Below are 18673 nucleotides of genomic sequence, written 5' to 3' on the forward strand. Positions count from 1 at the left end.
ACCTCCTCCACTCCAGCTCCAGCTCCACCCCCAGCCCTACTCCTCAATATGATTTGGATTCTGCAGAGCTTTTCAAATATGTGTGTTGCTTATGAAAGTTATGCCAAATTAGGTATTCAGAGACTCAAATTTGTAAACCAGATACAGAACTACCAGAGTGCCGAAGTTGTTAGAAGTTTAGAGTGAAGATGGGAATATAGATAGGGGGAGTCTGGGGGTCAGTTCAGGCCCACTTGGGTCTTCTCTTCAGAGGGATTCATCACCAGTCTGGATGAAGCTTTGTACCTGTCAAGGTTGGTGCTGCAAATGTGAGCTTTGGCTGTCTGAGTTCAGTCATGGCATTACTCTGCATTTTTCTTCAGTGTGCATTTGCACAAATGCCTGAATACTGTTTTACATTTTGTGTTAAATAGCTAAATATTGTTCCATCAGAGGATTGTGGAAATATTTTGAGCAAGTTTGTTAAGCCATACTAAGTGACCTTGTATGAGTAAGACTTCTGAGTTTGAATACTTCTCCCTCATTACTACTGTTCATCAAACAAACTTTGGTAGCTGATATTTATTGAATCTTCTGCAGGTGCTGGAGAAGGCAATGATAAATTAGATCTAGGTCTGCCTTCAAAGAGCTTCTAGTCTAGAAAGGAATGTAAAGCATTTGATTAAGTAATTGTAATGGAAGTGCTAAAAGCAAAGCAGATTAAAGGGCTGTGATTATTGGGCAAATGGATATGTTTCTTCCAGTTGAAAGATCAAGGAGGGACATCATAGTGGAGCCCTATACTGCTCTTTAAATCTCTACTTATAAATCTTAGATTCTACTGACATACTCAGTAAAGGTTGCTACAAGCATATTACATCAGGGGTCAAAGTCTTCTACCTATTGAGGGGAAATATGTATATTCCAGCCAGCTTAACCCTTGAAGAGACTGACATGCTTTCTTTGGAGTCCCCATTCAGGCAAAAGCCACCTCCTAAGATTGAATTATTGCCCTCATAAATGTAAAACGCTTTCTGCTTTGATGTGTCCGCGAAGGCCTTTGACCCTTCTGTCTCCCTTCCATAACAGAAACTGAAATACCTAACCTGCTCCAAGCTCCTGTCTTTTGCTTCATAGATCCTTTCCCAGTGTACTTCAACTCCTGTTAGTTCTCCCTTTGTATTGTCATTCTTATCTGTCCCCTTCCATTTACACTGCCTTGAGATACTTATTTTGTGTCTAGACCACAGAAACCTCTGAATGTGTTGGATGTTCTCACCAGGTAATTGATCTCATTGCTTTGTCAGCAAACCCTAACTGGTAGTTTAAGGGCTCACCGTTTGGTGTGCTGAAAAGAGGTATTAAAAATGACCACCGTCTGAAGTACTAATGTCCATTTCCTGTTCAATACAGAGGACAGGTCATATAATGGTGGAGGAATAGGTTCTTCAAATAGGATGATGGACTTCTTGGAGGAGCCAATCCCTGGTGTGGGGACCTATGATGATTTCAATACAATTGACTGGGTGAGAGAGAAGTCTCGAGACCGGGATAGGCACCGAGAGGTAAGGCAAAAGATGGCACATGTAATTGCTAGGAAACACCAGAGGAAGATGTTGAAGATCTGTATTCTTTATATGTATTCTTTCTTTCAGCTCTGGATGTGGCTAAATCTGTTCTTTATTGACCATGTAGAGTTTTATTTTTAATTTATTTTTAAGGTATTGTTACATGATTTTGAAAAGAATTTATATTTAGTGATGATTTATCTTCCTACACTAAGTGGTTGAAAAGGATCCTTGCAGCCCTGAAATGGGTATAAATACCTTCATAGACAGGTGAAAACAAACTTGGTGGGAGTGACCAAACTAAATTTCAAAGATCCTCCTTCCCCATTTCATCTCCCTTTTATGGTTTTTCCTTGAGACAGGAGTTTTAGAACTAAGAAAATTAAATGAGCTCCTTTTAAAGGAATAAAAGAAAGAAGTCTCAGAGCCCTGCTGTTTACTGAAGCATACAAGATAAACTTTTTGTGATTATAGCTATTGTACAACCACAACACCAAAGTAAATTTATGTATTTGGTTCAAACAAACCACAAGACCAGTCAAATTCAAATTAAGAACATTGATTTAACATGAAAGGTTACAAATGGTACTTATGGCTGTGGCACAGCTTCTTGTAAATATTATAAGAGCATTTCTCCACTTTTCAAAGTACTATGGAAACTTTTCAAAGCAGTCTACCAAGGTCATTTGCCTTGAACTGGTTGCTGTGTATCATTTAAATGAGGGAATCCTAATTTCTAGTTTGTGTCAGGAACACATGGAGAGCTTATTAAAAATATAGGGCCCCAGCCCCAGTGACCCTGACTTAGTAGGTGATCCTCTGGTCAGTCATTTCAACCAATGGTAGGTATTATTATTTTTTTCTTTCTTACTGTTTCTGCTTTGACTCCAAATTTAAAATTTGATTTTTAAGCTGACCTCATTCTGTCCTGAGTTCATGATTTCCTTCTCTAAAAGCCCAATAAATCTTCTGAGCAGATCACTTTTCATTCATTCTTAAGCCTCTCCCAGCTCTTGACTGGTTTTTTCATGACCACCTGAACCCAGGAGTCAAGTTGTCCCAGGTACAGGTTTTGAGAAATTCCTTTGTAATCCTTGGATTTGTGATAATCCCACTGAGTTTTCTTATTCTAACTTAAAAAGGTGATCTCTATAAAACATGCTATATTTTCAAAGGTTTCTGATATTTAGGAACACATACATATCCTATTTATCCTATCAATTCATTAATCGGGCTTTAAAATTTGGAATTTTATGGTATTTGAATTTCTGCTCTTTGTAATTCAAAATTCACTTTGTCATCAGTTGCATATTCAACTTTATTCACATTGCAAAAGTCACCTGTGATATGACAAGGACTTATTTTCCATTATATTAAAATGGTTACATCTGAGACAAATTATGCCAATTAATAGTAATTCAAAATCAATTAAAATGTATTTATCAAATGTCCAAAGGGGACTTTTTAGTGCTAGCTGTTCATCTTCAGAATAAAAACACTGTCATGGGGAAAAATGTCACATCATTTACTTTTACCACTGAACTGGAAACTTGAAGTTATACGTCAAAAGGCAATTTTAAATGGCTTTAAAATTTTTTATAATTTGTTATAATTAGTTGTGATGTTGTTGTAGATAAAGATGGAGTAGATAGCTCACAGTTTCAAGGATAAGAAATAGAGGCACAGAGAAGCAGGTAGTACCAATGACAAAACTGTCAGGATCCTTTGTTTTGAAATGTGGGCACTGAAAGGTTAAATTGACAAGGCTAGGACCAAAAAGGTAAAACTTTCTGCAACTCATGATAGCCTCAGATATTCCCAGCAGGGTTTTGAAAATAAAGTGATGCATTTCTAGTATCATTTAGCATCTATGGGTTTGTGGGATCAAGTCTTGAAATTTGTCTGACCTGAGCATAGCCCTGGATAGTATACCTCAAATTGTACTTTTACCACTCAAATAAGCTTATGTTTGTTTATTCTTTGGAAAACAAATATTTGCTGTGAGTCATGAGACTATCCTTGAGATATATGATGTCTAGGGCAGAAAGAGACCACTTCAATAAGCAAAATACAGTGATGCTTTAAGAAATCAGCAGCTGTATTTAAAGAAGGCAAAAAAGGAAAAAGAAATCAGCAACTGAATGGGGGCAGCCTGAATAAGATACTTGTAGACATTGTGATATTGTACATGAAGGTGGGAATCAGTAGTCAAGGTTCAATAAACCCCAAAGTTCTTGGTTATGCTGGGTCAGCCAAAGATTGTTTGAGAAGTAATTCCAAATTGGTCTCTATTCTCAATGAGGAGATTTGTGTTTGTGTTTCTTTACTCTGTTGTACATTTGGAGGTGAAAAGGCAATGGTGTGTGTAGAATGTACCAATGTTTTCTCATTTTTCCTTAGATTACCAATAAAAGCAAAGAGTCAACATGGGCCTTAATTCACAGTGTGAGTGATGCTTTTTCTGGCTGGTTGTTGATGCTACTTATTGGGCTTTTATCAGGTATGGTAAACTCTAGTTTTCTAAACAAATCTCCTAAAATTGTGGTATGCCTCTCCCCTAAGGACCTGAGTTGAGTGCTGTGCTTTACAATTTTCCTACATGAAATAAATTTCTGAGGGATCTTTTGGATGCACATATTGTCATCATAAAGGGATGCTTATACATGCATCTCCTTCCTTAAATAAATCAGGTTAAATGAGGAAATGCGTTTAAATGCATATGTATGCCATAAAACGATGTATTCATTTATGGTACTGTTAGCACTGCCTTTTGGTGCTTTCAGTTTTTTTTTTTTTTTTTTTAAACATGGACTACATGGCATTTAGGAGAGAAGATGCAGAAGAGGACTTTCTGAGATATTTTTGTAACTATTTCTACTCTTCCAATTGGGGGTAAAGAAAAGCATGTAAGATATGGCTCATACCCTGAAGGATTTTACCATCTCATTCTCTCATGGTGTCTGAGAAGTGGGATGCTACCACCTTTTCCTGTTGTCTCCATCAGCCTCCCAAGACACTGCAAATAATATACAGTCTAACTCGGAATATTACATTTGGTATTCAAATACAGCTTTAAAGCAAGTTCCCAAGCAGGCTTCCACTCACATGGAGGAAGCAGAAAGCCAAGAATATCTGGTAGAGATGCTAAGAGTTGTAATCGTATGGCATTAAAAGATGGGTGTAGGAACCCCTGGCTGCTGTGACTCAGTGGATTGAGTGTCGGCCTGCGAACCAAGTGTCGCTGGTTCGATTCCCAGTCAGGGCACATGACTAGGTTGCATGTCAGGTCCCCAGTTGGGGGCGCAAGTGAGAGGCAGCCACACAGTGATGTTTCTCTCCCTCTCTTTCTCCTTTCCCCTCTCTCTAAAAATAAATAAATAAACAAGTAAATAGAAAAATAAAATAAAAAATAAGACTTAAAAGAAAAAAGATAGGTGTAGGAAGACCTGGAATATTGAACTAGAACAGAAGTTAGGTGGAAAAGCTAGATGGAGGTGAATGAGATGAAATAGCAATTGACAGCACAGATTCTAGTTTGTAGCTTCCTGAATTTGAATCTAAGCCCTACCATATGTTAGTTTTGTGACTTTTGACAAGTTTCTCAACCCTTGGGAGCTTTAAAGTACTGATCTGTAAAATGGGGATAATGAATGCCTATATTACACACTTGTTGTGAAGATTAAATGTGATAGAGCACACAGAGCACTCAGAACAGTGGCCAGTTGTTAATGGTGCTTCTGCTGTTGTTACGTAGAGATGACTCAGCCATGGAGTGTAAGAGGATCGTTGCAATGAGGAATGGCTCATCCATAGCTGGCTTTTCAAAGATGATCTAGGGCAGGGATCAGCAAACATTTTCTCTAAAAGGCCAGATAGTAAATATTTTAGGATTTGTGGGCCATATGGTTTCTGTAGCATGAAAACAGCCATAGACGATAGGTAAACAAATGAGTGGGCCTGTGACCAAGAAAAACTTGATTTACAAACACAGAGGCAGAGTTGACCCTCCAGCCATAGTTTGCCAACCCGTGGTCTAGGGTGTTAATGTTACACTTTCTGCCAGTTTACAGCTGACTAATAATAGACTGAGTGGTCTGTAGTCCCAAGTATTTCAGAGATGCTGAAAAGGGAAGAGGGTTAGAAAAGGTTATACAGTTTAGCAGTTAGGAAGATACTAATGACCTTGGAAAACCATCTCAGGTAAATATTAGGGGCCAGAGTTCAAGGGGATGCAAGTAGTGTGGAAGTTTTGGAGGTATTTGGTGTTCATTGGAAGCAAAGAAGGGCCAAAAAACTTGAGGTGATAATAAGGACGAGGGAAAACATTTTATTTTTTAGAGGAAGAGAAACCTGATGAAGTTTGAGGGAAGAAGGAGCTGATTGGGAAAAGAAGGAGTAGAAGTAGAAGGGACGATAGCATTGAAGGTACCTGTGTTAGGTAGGATAAGACATGCATGCATGAAAAAACGAGAGAGCAAGCCAAACTCTATAACATCGTGTTAATTATCTGAATCGAAGCAATAAGTGCAACAAGAGTTAGAAGGAAGAGAATGTGGATGCTGAATGTGGTCAAGAGTAGGTGTCAAACTGTGTTAGGTTTGACTAGGTTATTTAAGTATGTAAATAACCTGTGTTAACACTTTTAGTACCCACCAAAACATACACATGACATAGCCTCCAGTCTGTTGGAATGCAAGTGTAATATCCTCAACTTTTTAATGTATTTCTTGTCACTAGGTGGTCAGTGAATATTTTTCTTTCCCTCATACACACAGGGCATTTTGTTTTTAAACATTGGAGAGCTACAATAGAAGCAGTGTGCCTGAATGCAGGAACAGTCTGTGGATTCAGAGGCTGTGAATTTTATAATGTCTTTCCTATTTCCCTAAAGCACTATTCTAGACCATTTAATTTCTTTATGCCAGAATTTCTTCATCTGGATGACAGAAATGATGAGAAGGCCAGAATCAAAATTACTATAATTCTCTTGACCCTATCAGTCTATTAGCCATAGTGCCTGAGTCCCCATTCACTACTCACTTTCTCATAATTTTCTTTGATGAATGTTATATATATAATATTGTTTGCTCCTCTCACTAAGAAAACTTCAGAATGTTCATGTCCTAGGCTCAGGAGGCTTCAACATGTTTACAACTCCATATAACCTTCTATGTGTATCACAGTGTGTGCTTTGATAAATTCAGTTCCCTTAGCCTAGAATACCTTCCTGCCATTGCTGAAATTGCTTTGTCCATGGAACAAAATCACTATGAAGACAGCCCTTCACCCCATAGTCTTTATCAGCTACCTTCCCCCAGCCATCTCAAATAAGATATCACACAATATTCTTCAGTATGGTCAGTGTCGGTTTTCTCAATCTTACATATATAGTAAGAATAAAATAATCTTTTAATAAACTTAGTTGTTTTTATGAATCAGTATTCATCAACTCTAAACCAAAGCAGAATCTTTCTGTGTAAATCAGCTAAAGGTCAAATCCATTCACTCCTTGCTCCCATCCAAACATTTTGCTCTCCCTTAAGTTTCCCCTATATAGAAATTCTATAGACAAAGTGTTTAATGCAGAAAATGTTTTGTTTTGTTTTTCCTTGTGGAACAGGAAATGATAATAGGTGAAATCTATTAGAGATAGCAGGTGAAAATCAAGCAGACAGACAAATCAGAAAGAGGTTGCAAGTGGAATGGGAAAAAGTATATGCTTGTCCATTATTTTTATCCCTTTTTCCTCATTTTCTCTAACATTTTTGTCCCTTCCTTCCCTCCCCTCAAATCAGGTTCCCTAGCTGGCTTGATAGACATCTCTGCTCATTGGATGACAGACTTAAAAGAAGGTGTATGCACAGGGGGACTGTGGTTTAACCATGAACACTGTTGCTGGGACTCGGAGTATGTCACCTTTGAAGAAAAAGACAAATGCCCAAAGTGGAATAGCTGGTCCCAGCTTCTTATCAGCACGGATGAGGTAACATGTAGTGAAGATTTCGGAACCACTGACTTCTGTTCTCTCATTTTCTTCATTTCTTTTACTGTACTCATGGCAATTATGAAATCTCCCCCGTTTTCCTTTTCATGAAAAGGAGAACCAGTGCCAGCTGCCTTTTTCTGTGGTTTAAGTGCAGCCCTATTTCTCTGTCTTCTGGCATGTGGGATCGTCTGATGCTTACACAATGACTTAACATTTTTGCTTATTTTAAAAAAGCTTAGTGTTTCTTCTTAGTTTTAGTACACAGTGTGGCTGAATATATCTTTCATAATTTCAGTAGAAATGTTAGAGCCATCTGACAGGTAAGCTACAATTTCTAACAAAGGATAGAGTGGGTTAAAATATGTTTATTGTATAGATTCCAAAAGTAATTTTTCCCTGAGCGTTACATTAGAACATTAAAAAATTATAATATATTCCATATCCAAGCAACAGAAACCCAGAAATAAAATTGCCCCAGTCCCATTTTGAGATTAAATCAGTATTTTCATTTGTCCTGTCTTCTAGCCTATATTTTTTGATGCAGAATTAACTTTGTTTTGCAGTTGCTTACCTTCCTGTTACCACTTGGTTTAAGTTAGAGCTTTCCTACTAAAAACAAAAACACAAACTAAAACAAAAACAAAGCAACCCTCAATTCCCAATTCCATTCTGACTTCTACTAACTAAAGCAGGTGCCATCTCAGCTCACTACTCATCTGCTTGGTGAAGTGATGGGGACAAGACTAGGATATATGTTTGTACTTTTAAAGTTTATTTTTACACCTACTTTGGTCCACATTTGAAAAGGCACACACGCGCGCGTGTGCATGCACACAGAGAATCAGCCAAGGGAAAAGAAGGATAGAAGAATGAAGTCAGAAATTATAATGTTTATGTACATATGACTGTGCATGTTTTGATTTGGGGGAAGTTCAACAACAGGGGTAAATATATGCTATATATATGAGAGGGTTTGAGTATGCTTATCAAACTGGGGTCAGTGTGCCAGAGGATAGGTGAAATCACAGGAAAAATGCTATGTGGCTCCCCAGAATATCAGTTTTTCCTTAATATTTGGACATTTTTTTTCAAAAATTAAATGTAAATGGTCATTAAAAAGAAACGCAAGATTCACATGTTTGTTAAGATGAAACACAATCTTTATTTCAGTTCTGCTCCTTGGTACCCCGCCCCCTACCCTGATGTCTCTATTTACTCTCCTAGATTAGGAGTACTTGGGTAGAAAAATTTGAGAAGCCCTGGAACTTAGGGTGAGTCTGTGTGTGTGTGTGTATCTTTTGTGTGTATGTGATTGCCTTGCTTTTTAAAAATCTTTTTATTTTTGAAGTAATTAGAGATTCACAGGAAGTTGCAAAACAATGTATAGGGAGCTTTCCCCTGCCCTTCACCTAGCTTCCCCCAATGCTAACATAACTATAGTACAATAGCAAAACAAGGAAATTGACATTGGTACAGTCCACCTGTTTTACATGCATAGATGTGTGTGTGTGTGTGTGTGTGTGCATGTGTGCGTGGTTCCCTGCGATTTTATCACATGTATAGATTTGTGTAACCACCACCACAATCAAGATACAGAACTGTTGTTGCATCACCACAAGGCTCCTCCATGCTGCCCCTTTATAGCTGTGTGTGTTTAAATGTTCTAACCACAACTTTCAGACTGGAGCTTGAGATTTGTAAAGTGACACATTTCTCTGGGTCTCCTTTTTATGAACTAAAATCCTTGCCTGGGGAGAGAGTTTTCTGGGTTTTAAGAAGAGTTCTCCTGACAAGAACTTGGCCTCTCAGTCTCTGCCTTTAGTCAGTTTCAGCATTTTCCCCTTTCCCTCCCTTTCCCTCTTTGTTTCCAACTTCTAGAGTCTTCTTCCTTAGCTACATTCCAAAGGCAAAGAGAGAGCAATTATCTGTTTCTCTTGAGGGAGTAAGATAATGGAAAACTTGTGTCAAAATTATGACTCAGAAAAAGTCTGGACATTTTAGTTCTCCTTGTCTAGGTCAGCAAATTATTTTAATGGTATTTTATGTTTTAAAAAGTCAAAAGTTCATTGAGTTTTGTGTTTCATGTAATTTGAATGCATTTCAACTTCTAATATTTCTATCAGCAAGCATAATCTCCTAATGTTCAAAATAGTTTTTTTGTAAGACATAACTCTTTGCAAGACCTTTAATGTTGGTGAATCCTTATTTGGTGGTTAAAATTAATTTCTTTTCTAGCAGACTTTGTTATCATAAGCGGTAGTTTCAAAATTATATTCTCTCCATTTAAAAAATACCTATTGCCATTTTATTCTTTGGGATATCTGGCATTTGTTTTATGGTCAGAGCCTGGAACTTTCTACTGCATTAACTTGCTGCTAAATCTGTGGTAGCAAAATTCTCTCAAACATGTGGTCATTCTCTACAGAACATAATTCTGTATTTAAGAAAAACACCCAGGAATTTTAGACACTATAACCTCCTATGAGAATGTGACACCAAGGTAGGTAGCCAAAGGTGAATTTAATGGAACTTTAGAGACAACCTTCACTTCAAATGTGTAGCCAAGATTCAGGAGCTGTTAATAATCTTAATAAATTAGACGTAGTATCATATACAGTTGCCCCTTGAACAACATGGGTTTGAACTGTGCAGGTCCACTTACACAATTTTTTTCCAGTAAATATAACTGGGCCTTTATGGATTCAACCATCCGTGGATTCAACCAACCACATATTGAACACAATATTTTCATATTAACATCTGCAGCTTCCTAACTGCAGATGAAAAATAGTTTTGATTTGTAGTTGGTTTCAAAGGGCCAACTAAGTTTTGGGGGAGTCAAAAGTTATACAGGGAATCTAAAAATCAAAAGAATCAAAATAGAAACAGACTCATGGATACAGAAAATAGACTGATGGCTGCCAGAGGTGTTGGGGGATGAGTGAAAAGGGCGAAGGGGTTACGAAGTACAAACTGGTAGTTACAAAGTAGTCACGGGGATGTAAAGTCAATAATATTGTAATAATTGTGTGTGAGGCCAGGTGGGTACTTGAAAAATATCAGGGGAATCACTTTGCAAAGTGTATGATTGTCTAACCACTATGCTGTACACCTGAAACTAATACAAAGTAATATTGAATGTTAAAATGTTTTATGGGGATTTTAAACTACTCCGGGGTTGATATCCCTAACCCAGCATTATTTAAGGGTCAACTGTGTAGTTGACTATAAAATCTATGAAACCGGCCATGTGGAAAGTGAATTTGCTTCAGGGGTTGGTTTGTTCTTGTTCTTATCTATCCTTAGAAGCCATTGTCATTTTCCTTTGGGTGTAGCAAAGCCTCTAATTTTCTGTAGCAAATAGGTTGACATTGTTTTAGTAGTTGCTTTGCTGATAATCAGGGAAGGAACATCTTGAGCAATTTAATATTGGTCTTTTTCTTTCCGGCCTCCTCTCCTGAAAACCTGTTACTCAGAAGAGCTGCATACTTACTGCAGCTGTCTGAGCTAAAACAAGCTTCTTTTCTTTTTCCCCTGTTCCAGGGAGCCTTTGCCTACATAGTCAATTATTTTATGTACGTCCTCTGGGCTCTCCTGTTTGCCTTCCTAGCCGTGTCTCTTGTCAAGGTGTTTGCGCCTTACGCCTGTGGCTCTGGAATCCCTGAGGTGAGTTTCTAAAATGGCTTATAACTGGTAACAATAATGAATCATTTTTTGGTTAAAACCCTTTAATATGTATTCCATTACATACCACAATATGAATATTAAACAGGATCAGGTCATGAGGTAATCTAGGGCCTCTCTAGGTCTAACCTAAGTCTCCTCCCAGCCTGGGCCACCTGGACATTAACAGAAGTTGATTCCTAGCTTCCTGTCAGTTCCTGGTGAGCCAGGTCCCCGAAGACCTCCCCCACTCTCTACCCAAGAAGCTCCCATGGTAGATTCCAGGATTTTGTCCTGAGAATGTAGTGGTATTGTCAACTTTGTTAGAACAGAAGAAAGAAAACTACTTAGGGCTCTGCCTGGTGTGACTCAGTTGGTTGGGCATCGTCCCACAAAACAAAAGGTCACAGGTTCCATTCCCAGTCCGGGCACATGCCTGCATTGCAGGTTAGTTCCCCATTTGGGGTGTATACAAGAGACAACTGATCAATGGTTCCCTCTCACATCGATGTTTCCCTCCCTCTTTCTTCCTCCTGTCCCCTCTAAAAATAAATTAAAAAAAAATTTTTTAGAAGGAAAGAACACTATTTTGCTGTATTTCCTGCAATTTAATTTGGGCTAGAAAAATGGCAACTAAAACCCTGTTTCTAACTATTTTTGGTTTAGATTGCTTGACAGTGACTGAAACCCCGGAGATTTAAGGTTACCCAGATGACCTTGCCCCTCTCTATTTCCTGACCAAGTCATAGTTACAAACTTTTCTGGCAGAGAATCAAGGCTATATGAGTCTGTAAGGAAAATACCTTTCCTTTCCACCTCCCCTTCTCCATATATGATACATGCTCTCATACTTGCAATACTCCCTTGCCCAGCTATCACATGGCAAAAAGAAAGAAAGAGAGAAGGAGAGAGAGAGAGAGAAGGTATAAACATTAAAACTTAAAGAACGGTTCTCACTTTCTTGGGCTACTGGGCTCCCTCCCAAAATGGGATCACTGTAGGTCAGGCATTTATGTCACTTGTTCAATAGGTATAGTTTCTATAATGAGGTCCAGATTATTGCTTCTTAGCCTGGTTTGCTTGCTTAGTCTATATCCAATCTTTTTGTGTTTGACTTGCAGATAAAAACTATCTTGAGTGGTTTTATTATTAGGGGCTATTTGGGTAAGTGGACCCTGATTATCAAAACTGTCACACTGGTGCTGGCAGTGTCTTCTGGCTTGAGCCTGGGCAAAGAGGGCCCCCTAGTGCACGTGGCTTGCTGCTGTGGGAATATCCTGTGCCACTGCTTCAACAAATACAGGAAGAATGAAGCTAAGCGCAGAGAGGTAATAACAAATGGCCTTAATAGTCTCTTTTTTTGTTGTTGTTGTTTGTTTGTTTTTTTGTTGAGAATGTAAATGGTACACTGTTAGGGATGAAAATTTGAGGATTCTCCCAATGTAAATGCAAATACCTTTGACTCAGGAGTTCAACTTCTAGGAATTTATCCTATAGATGTCCTAGCATGTGTGTGCCCAGAGATGATGGGGATAGTCAGTGCAGCATTTTTCAACATAGTAAAAAACTGAAACAATCACAATGTGCATCAATGGGGGACCAATTGAATGAACGATCTTCTGTATGTAGTATAGAACTCTATGCAACTGTTAAGAAGACTGCAATAGCCCTTAATATACTGACATTGAAGGATGGCTAGAAAACACTGTTAGGTTTAAAAAAAAAACAATTTTAGAATAATGTACATAGTATAATTTAATTAATGTTTTCATTTTATTTAATTTATTGTATTTTTTCGATCACCATTTATCCCCCCATGCCCTCTTCTACCTCTACCCACTCCCTTCTCCTCTGCAATCACCACACCATTGTTATTGTCTGTGTTCATGAGTTCTTTCTCTTTCTTTTTGCTCGATCCTTCCACCCCAAGTTGTGCCCCCACAAGTTGTCAGCCTGCCCTCTACCTATCAGTCTGTCTCTGTTTTGCTTGTTAGTTTAGTTTGTTCATTAGATCCCACATATGAGTGAAATCATATGGTATTTGTCTTTCTCTAGCTGGTTTATTTCACTTAGCATATGCTTTTTAGGTCCATCATGCTGTCACAAAGGGTAAAATTTTCTTCTTTTTTATAGCCTAGTAGTATTCCATTATGTAAATATCCCGTAGTTATTTTATCCACTCATCTATTGGTGGACACTTGGGCTGCTGCTTCCAAATTTGGCTATTGTCAATGAACATAAGGGGTGCATATATTTTCTTTTGTATTAGTGTTTCAGGTTTCTTTGGATAAATTCCCAGAAGTGGAATTTCTGGGTCATAAGATAGCTCCATTTTTAATTTTTTGAATTAACTCCGTATTGCTTTTCACAGTGTGTGTATGTGCACCTAGAAAGAAAATGTCTGAAAAGTGATGTTTATCCCAAACTGTTAAAAAATGTCTACCTCTGGTGAATGGGAAAGTGAGGTGATAGTAAAGAAGTAAGAACTTAAACTTTCTATTATATATAATTCTATACAAAATGCTGTTTCTATTTAAAAATAAGTTATAAAACAATAGATTTTTTAAAAGAAGTTGCTTATTCCTGTGCAAGAATACACACTCAGCATATATTCCAGATGCCACCATCTTTATGCTTTATATTTCTACCTGACGCCAAACTGAATTTGTCTCTCTATATAGTATCTCCCTCTGCCTTCTGTCTCAACCCCACTAAATTAGTTCCACCACAGCATCTCTGTAGGCATTCTCACATTTATGGTTTTGAGGAGGAAGAACATTAAAAAAAAAGTTCCAAATCATTGTTTACTTTTATCCTGTTATAATTAAGGATTTAAGAAAATAATGGTTCTTGCTCTATTTTCCTTGAATTACAAAGAAATCACATATGGAATGGGTCAAAACCAAGGCCATTTTATTAGAAAGGGTTTTTCACAAAATTGGAACCTAGTGATTTATTCTGAAAACAAAGCAATAAAAAGGCCTAGAAGGAAATTCAAAGATGTTGAAATTTCAAATATGGAATACATTTTGTAGTTCAAGGGGGAAAGTTCTTGGCAGGAGAGAAAGGCTAATGGGGGTGGGGTGGGGATCTGAATAGGTTATTTAGTTACCTGTCAAATGGTAGAGGGACATAAAGGCAGTATTAAGTAGATGAGGTTGTTATATGGGAATAATGATCAACAGGAGCTAAAGAGTTAAAAATATATTTTAACTGACAAGAGTAAAATGTTGATTGTTGCTGGTTTTGCCTGGGTAGATGTGACTTTGAAACTGTAGATTGCTGGTTACTTTCATTCCATAAAATTGACATTTTTGTTAAATAATTATAAAATGAGGCAAGTTTGATTTGGCTGTTTCTCTGTACAAATGTCATGTATTTTTCTAACTACACTCATGAGTATTTGAATTTTTAGTTTACTTCCTATTGCTTATTAAGACTTTCCAGTTATTTTTTTACTGTTGATTTGGCAACAACCCTTTTGTGTCCCAGGGCCTTGTCTAAGTGGGCAAATGGTTGAATAAAATAGAGATTTGAGAAGCAAGGGGATAGACAGACGGCACTCTACAACATAAAATTATAGCAACCTAGCCACCTCGATTCTTCTTCCACATAATTCATTTGAGACAGTCTAAAATCCCCTTCCTCAAGTTTCATGTTGACTGTCATCCTTCTCAGATGAAAGCCTCTATAGCCATAAATTCAGAGTTCTCTCCCACTAGCACCAGCGATCTCACTCCTTCCTCCCCTTCATTTTCCTAGGCCATGCTATACTCCCAGAGAAACCTGCCTACTTATTTTGCCAAGAACCATTTTATTCTTCAGAAATTCTTAATTTTGTTCAACTTCCTCTTGGCAATACTTTCTTACTGCTCCAAATCATATTGACACTCCACAGCAAGTGAAGTCTAATGAAAGAACTTTATCCTTTCATTAATTCTGGTGTGTTTGTCATGCTTCTCCCCTCCCTATTAGCCCCTTACCTGGCCACACCTAAACGTACTTAGGTCTTGTCTTCTCTTCCCTTCAAAATCTATTCCCAACCGTGCTTCTAGTTACCTCCCTATTTCTGTTTCCATAGGTCATTAGAGATGGAGTAGGACACATAGTATAGGAAAACCTAAATACCTATTGTATGAATATTTGCAGCTCCTGAATAGCTGGGAGCCCATTGTGACTTTGGTTTTGTATTATTAGAGCCTTCCTTAAAATTTCATTTAAAAAGCACTTCTTTACAAAGGAAGTAAGTACTATGTAAACACATCATTGTAAGTACTTCATTTAGGTGCTGAATAGGTCTACAAACTCAAATTCAGTTACTGAATTGTAAGTATTGGGGATGGGAGCATAATTTGGAATAAAGCACATGCCTAAATTAATTACAAAGAAAAGGCCCTCTACCTATTCAGGCATATGAACCTTGTGTTTAAAATCCAGCATATAATGTTTGCTCTCAAAGTAAATATAAATTGAACTTAATTTTTGATAAACTCCATATGGAGCATGTAAAGGTTTTTTTTTTTTAATGTTTAGTAACCACTGACATTCCTTTTAAAACTGCGATTTGCTATAGGAGAGTGACATTATCCTATTGCTAATTTTGAGTTTTGGATTATAGGTCTTGTCCGCTGCAGCAGCAGCTGGTGTGTCTGTTGCCTTTGGGGCACCTATTGGCGGAGTATTATTCAGCCTAGAAGAGGTAACTCCTTTTTTTTTTTTTTTTTTTTTTTGATTTTTCAATTACAGTTGTCCTATTTTTCCCCCATTGCTCCCCCCCACCCAGTCCACCCCTTCTCCCACAATCATATCCCTCCCCATCGTCCATGTCCATGAGTCATTTATACACGTTCCTTGACTAAACCCTTCCGTTACTTATCCCCGTCACTCCCTCCCCCCTCCCTCCTATTGACTGTTATTCTGCTCCTTGTCCTATTTAGTTCATTTGTTTAGGTTGTTCTTTAGTTTCCTGTATTAGGTGATATCATATGGCATTTTTGTTTCTTTGCCTGGCTTATTTCACTAAGCATAATTCTCTCTAGTTCCATCCATGTTGTCGCAAATGGCAGGAGTTCCTTCTTTCTCTCTGCTACATAGTATTCCATTGTGTAAATGTACCACAGTTTTTGGATCCACTCATCTACAGATGGGCACTTAGGCTGTTTCCAGCACTTAGCTACTGTAGACTCCTTTTAACCATAGCATGTCTGCATGCTTTTGTGTTGAGAGTCCCAGCCAGTATCTATGTACATGGCAATCCCAAAGTGCTTTGCATAACTCAGTGCTGTACCACATGACCAGAGATCTCTGGGCAGTTCTCATTCTCAGTTCTTAATTCCTGGAGCCCCAGCTTTTCACCTGAAATAGTTTCTATATATTGACTGAGTTTGTTTTTCCACCTTCTCTTTTATAGGTCAGCTACTATTTTCCCCTCAAAACATTGTGGCGTTCATTTTTTGCTGCCTTGGTGGCAGCATTTACTCTACGCTCCATCAATCCATTTGGTAACAGTCGCCTGGTTCTGTTTTACGTGGAGTTTCACACCCCATGGCATCTCTTTGAGCTCGTGCCATTCATTCTGCTGGGCATATTTGGTGGTCTGTGGGGAGCTTTATTTATCCGCACAAACATTGCCTGGTGTCGAAAGCGTAAGACCACCCAGTTGGGCAAGTATCCTGTCATAGAGGTCCTTGTCGTGACTGCCATCACTGCCATCCTGGCTTTCCCCAATGAATACACCCGAATGAGCACAAGTGAACTCATTTCTGAACTGTTTAATGACTGTGGCCTTCTGGACTCCTCTAAGCTCTGTGATTATGAGAACCGTTTCAACACAAGCAAGGGGGATGAGTTGCCTGACCGACCTGCTGGTACAGGAGTCTACAGTGCCATGTGGCAGCTGGCCTTGACACTCATAATGAAAATTGTCATCACTATATTCACCTTTGGCATGAAGGTGAGGAGATTCTTTTGGTACTCAGATATATGTGTGGCTGTGGCTTTGGAGGGTAAAGCCAAAATATCATACAATCCTCATAGCTCATGTGGCGCTTCCGAATTCACTCAACATTATTCCTCAACCCCAAAAGCCCTTTTTACCCCCACATGTCCTCATAACTTTTTAGACAATTGTACCTCTATCTAAAATTGTCCAAGCCTAGTTTTAGGCCAAATGCAAAACTCGGTGCTGAGATTTTAAGCAGAAATGTTGTCAACTTTTTAGAGGTATTTATTCCTGTGCATTGTGTATTAAAACAATATCTGACCAACATAGTGTTGGTTCTTAAAGGGTGACAAAATATTAGGTTGAGCATGATGAAGTTGCCAATATTCAACCATTTTGACCACTAAAAAGCAATTTCATGCAGCTTAGCCCAATATATATCTAAATGTATTTTTTACATTTGGTATCAATGTTCAGTTATCAAGAACTTCAGAGGTGACCCTAAATTAATATTTAAACTGTCAAACGTAGACATCGGGGAGCAAATTTTACTTTTAGCACCCATTATTATTTCCGTGTTTCAGAAGAAACCAGAAAAGAAAATTTCTTAAGGTATTTTCCTCCTTCCTAGTTTTTATTTGTGTCTTTTCTTTAGAACCCTACTATCAGATTATTTTCTTTCATTCTATAAGGAGGTGGAGATTCAAACCAGGGAATTAGAGACAGCAATTCAGTTTAGGCAGTACTGAAATCTCTGAGATGATATCAGCCATCCTTCTCAACACCCTGGAAACTTTTATAGTGCTTCTTGAATAATTTTCACCTATGGCTTCATTCTTTTATTTAAAGTGAATTTTCAGACCATCAGACCCATCCACATTCAAATGTATTCCAAAAATCGAACACAAGCTATTCAAAAATAATCTACTGTTTTGATTATCCTTGTCATCATGTTCCTCTATTAGCTCAGAAAATTGAGAATTCACTACAATATTTTAGGAGTCAAAAAAGAGTGGGAAGACAGATGCAAGTTCCTTTCCTGGATTGTCATGCAACCACAGTCACTACCTCATTTAAAAGAATTAATAATATAATCTTTTATTTTTATTGTTACAAAATAAACTGAATCCCTATGTGCCATTCTTTTTATGTGAGCAATGAGTTAAGATTCAATATACGAGAGTAGTTACGAGCATTCCATTTAAGTATCAGTATTTACTAAATCTTGGCCTTGGGTGAGTTATTTAACCTTTCTGAACCTTGGGTTCTTTGTGATTTGGGAATAATAGCACCTACCTCCTGAAAGCTTATGTTTAGAACATCTAGAATAGAACATAGTAGATAGTCAATAAAGGATAATTGTTATTGATAACAATTCAAAATTGGGGAAGATGTCTGCATATATGAGAAACTCCATCTATTTTCCTTTTTCTTTGGGAAAGGCTAATTTCTGCCTCCAGTTCTGTGTTGGTCTGGAGAGTTCAGGCTCTAGCCTGATGGACCCCAAATAAGGGTAAGCTTCTTTGCAGCTGTACT

General features: G+C 37.9%; 1 protein-coding gene across 1 annotated transcript in view; it reads left to right on the plus strand.

Moving 5' to 3' along the window:
• The window catches only part of CLCN5 (Cl-/H+ antiporter 5), a 201168-nt gene that overhangs the window by 159063 nt on the left and 23432 nt on the right, over positions 1 to 18673 (plus strand). The window contains exons 4-10 of the mRNA XM_090264459.1: positions 1393 to 1544; positions 3948 to 4047; positions 7343 to 7530; positions 11077 to 11199; positions 12318 to 12524; positions 15815 to 15895; positions 16607 to 17149. Of these exons, the coding sequence (XP_090120585.1) occupies positions 1393 to 1544; positions 3948 to 4047; positions 7343 to 7530; positions 11077 to 11199; positions 12318 to 12524; positions 15815 to 15895; positions 16607 to 17149 (1394 nt within the window). The remainder of the gene's footprint in view (positions 1 to 1392; positions 1545 to 3947; positions 4048 to 7342; positions 7531 to 11076; positions 11200 to 12317; positions 12525 to 15814; positions 15896 to 16606; positions 17150 to 18673) is intronic.

This window comes from Furipterus horrens, unplaced genomic scaffold, assembly GCF_987537825.1.
Source record: "Furipterus horrens unplaced genomic scaffold, mFurHor1.1.pri manual_scaffold_17, whole genome shotgun sequence".
Classification (NCBI taxonomy): Eukaryota; Metazoa; Chordata; class Mammalia; order Chiroptera; family Furipteridae; genus Furipterus; species Furipterus horrens.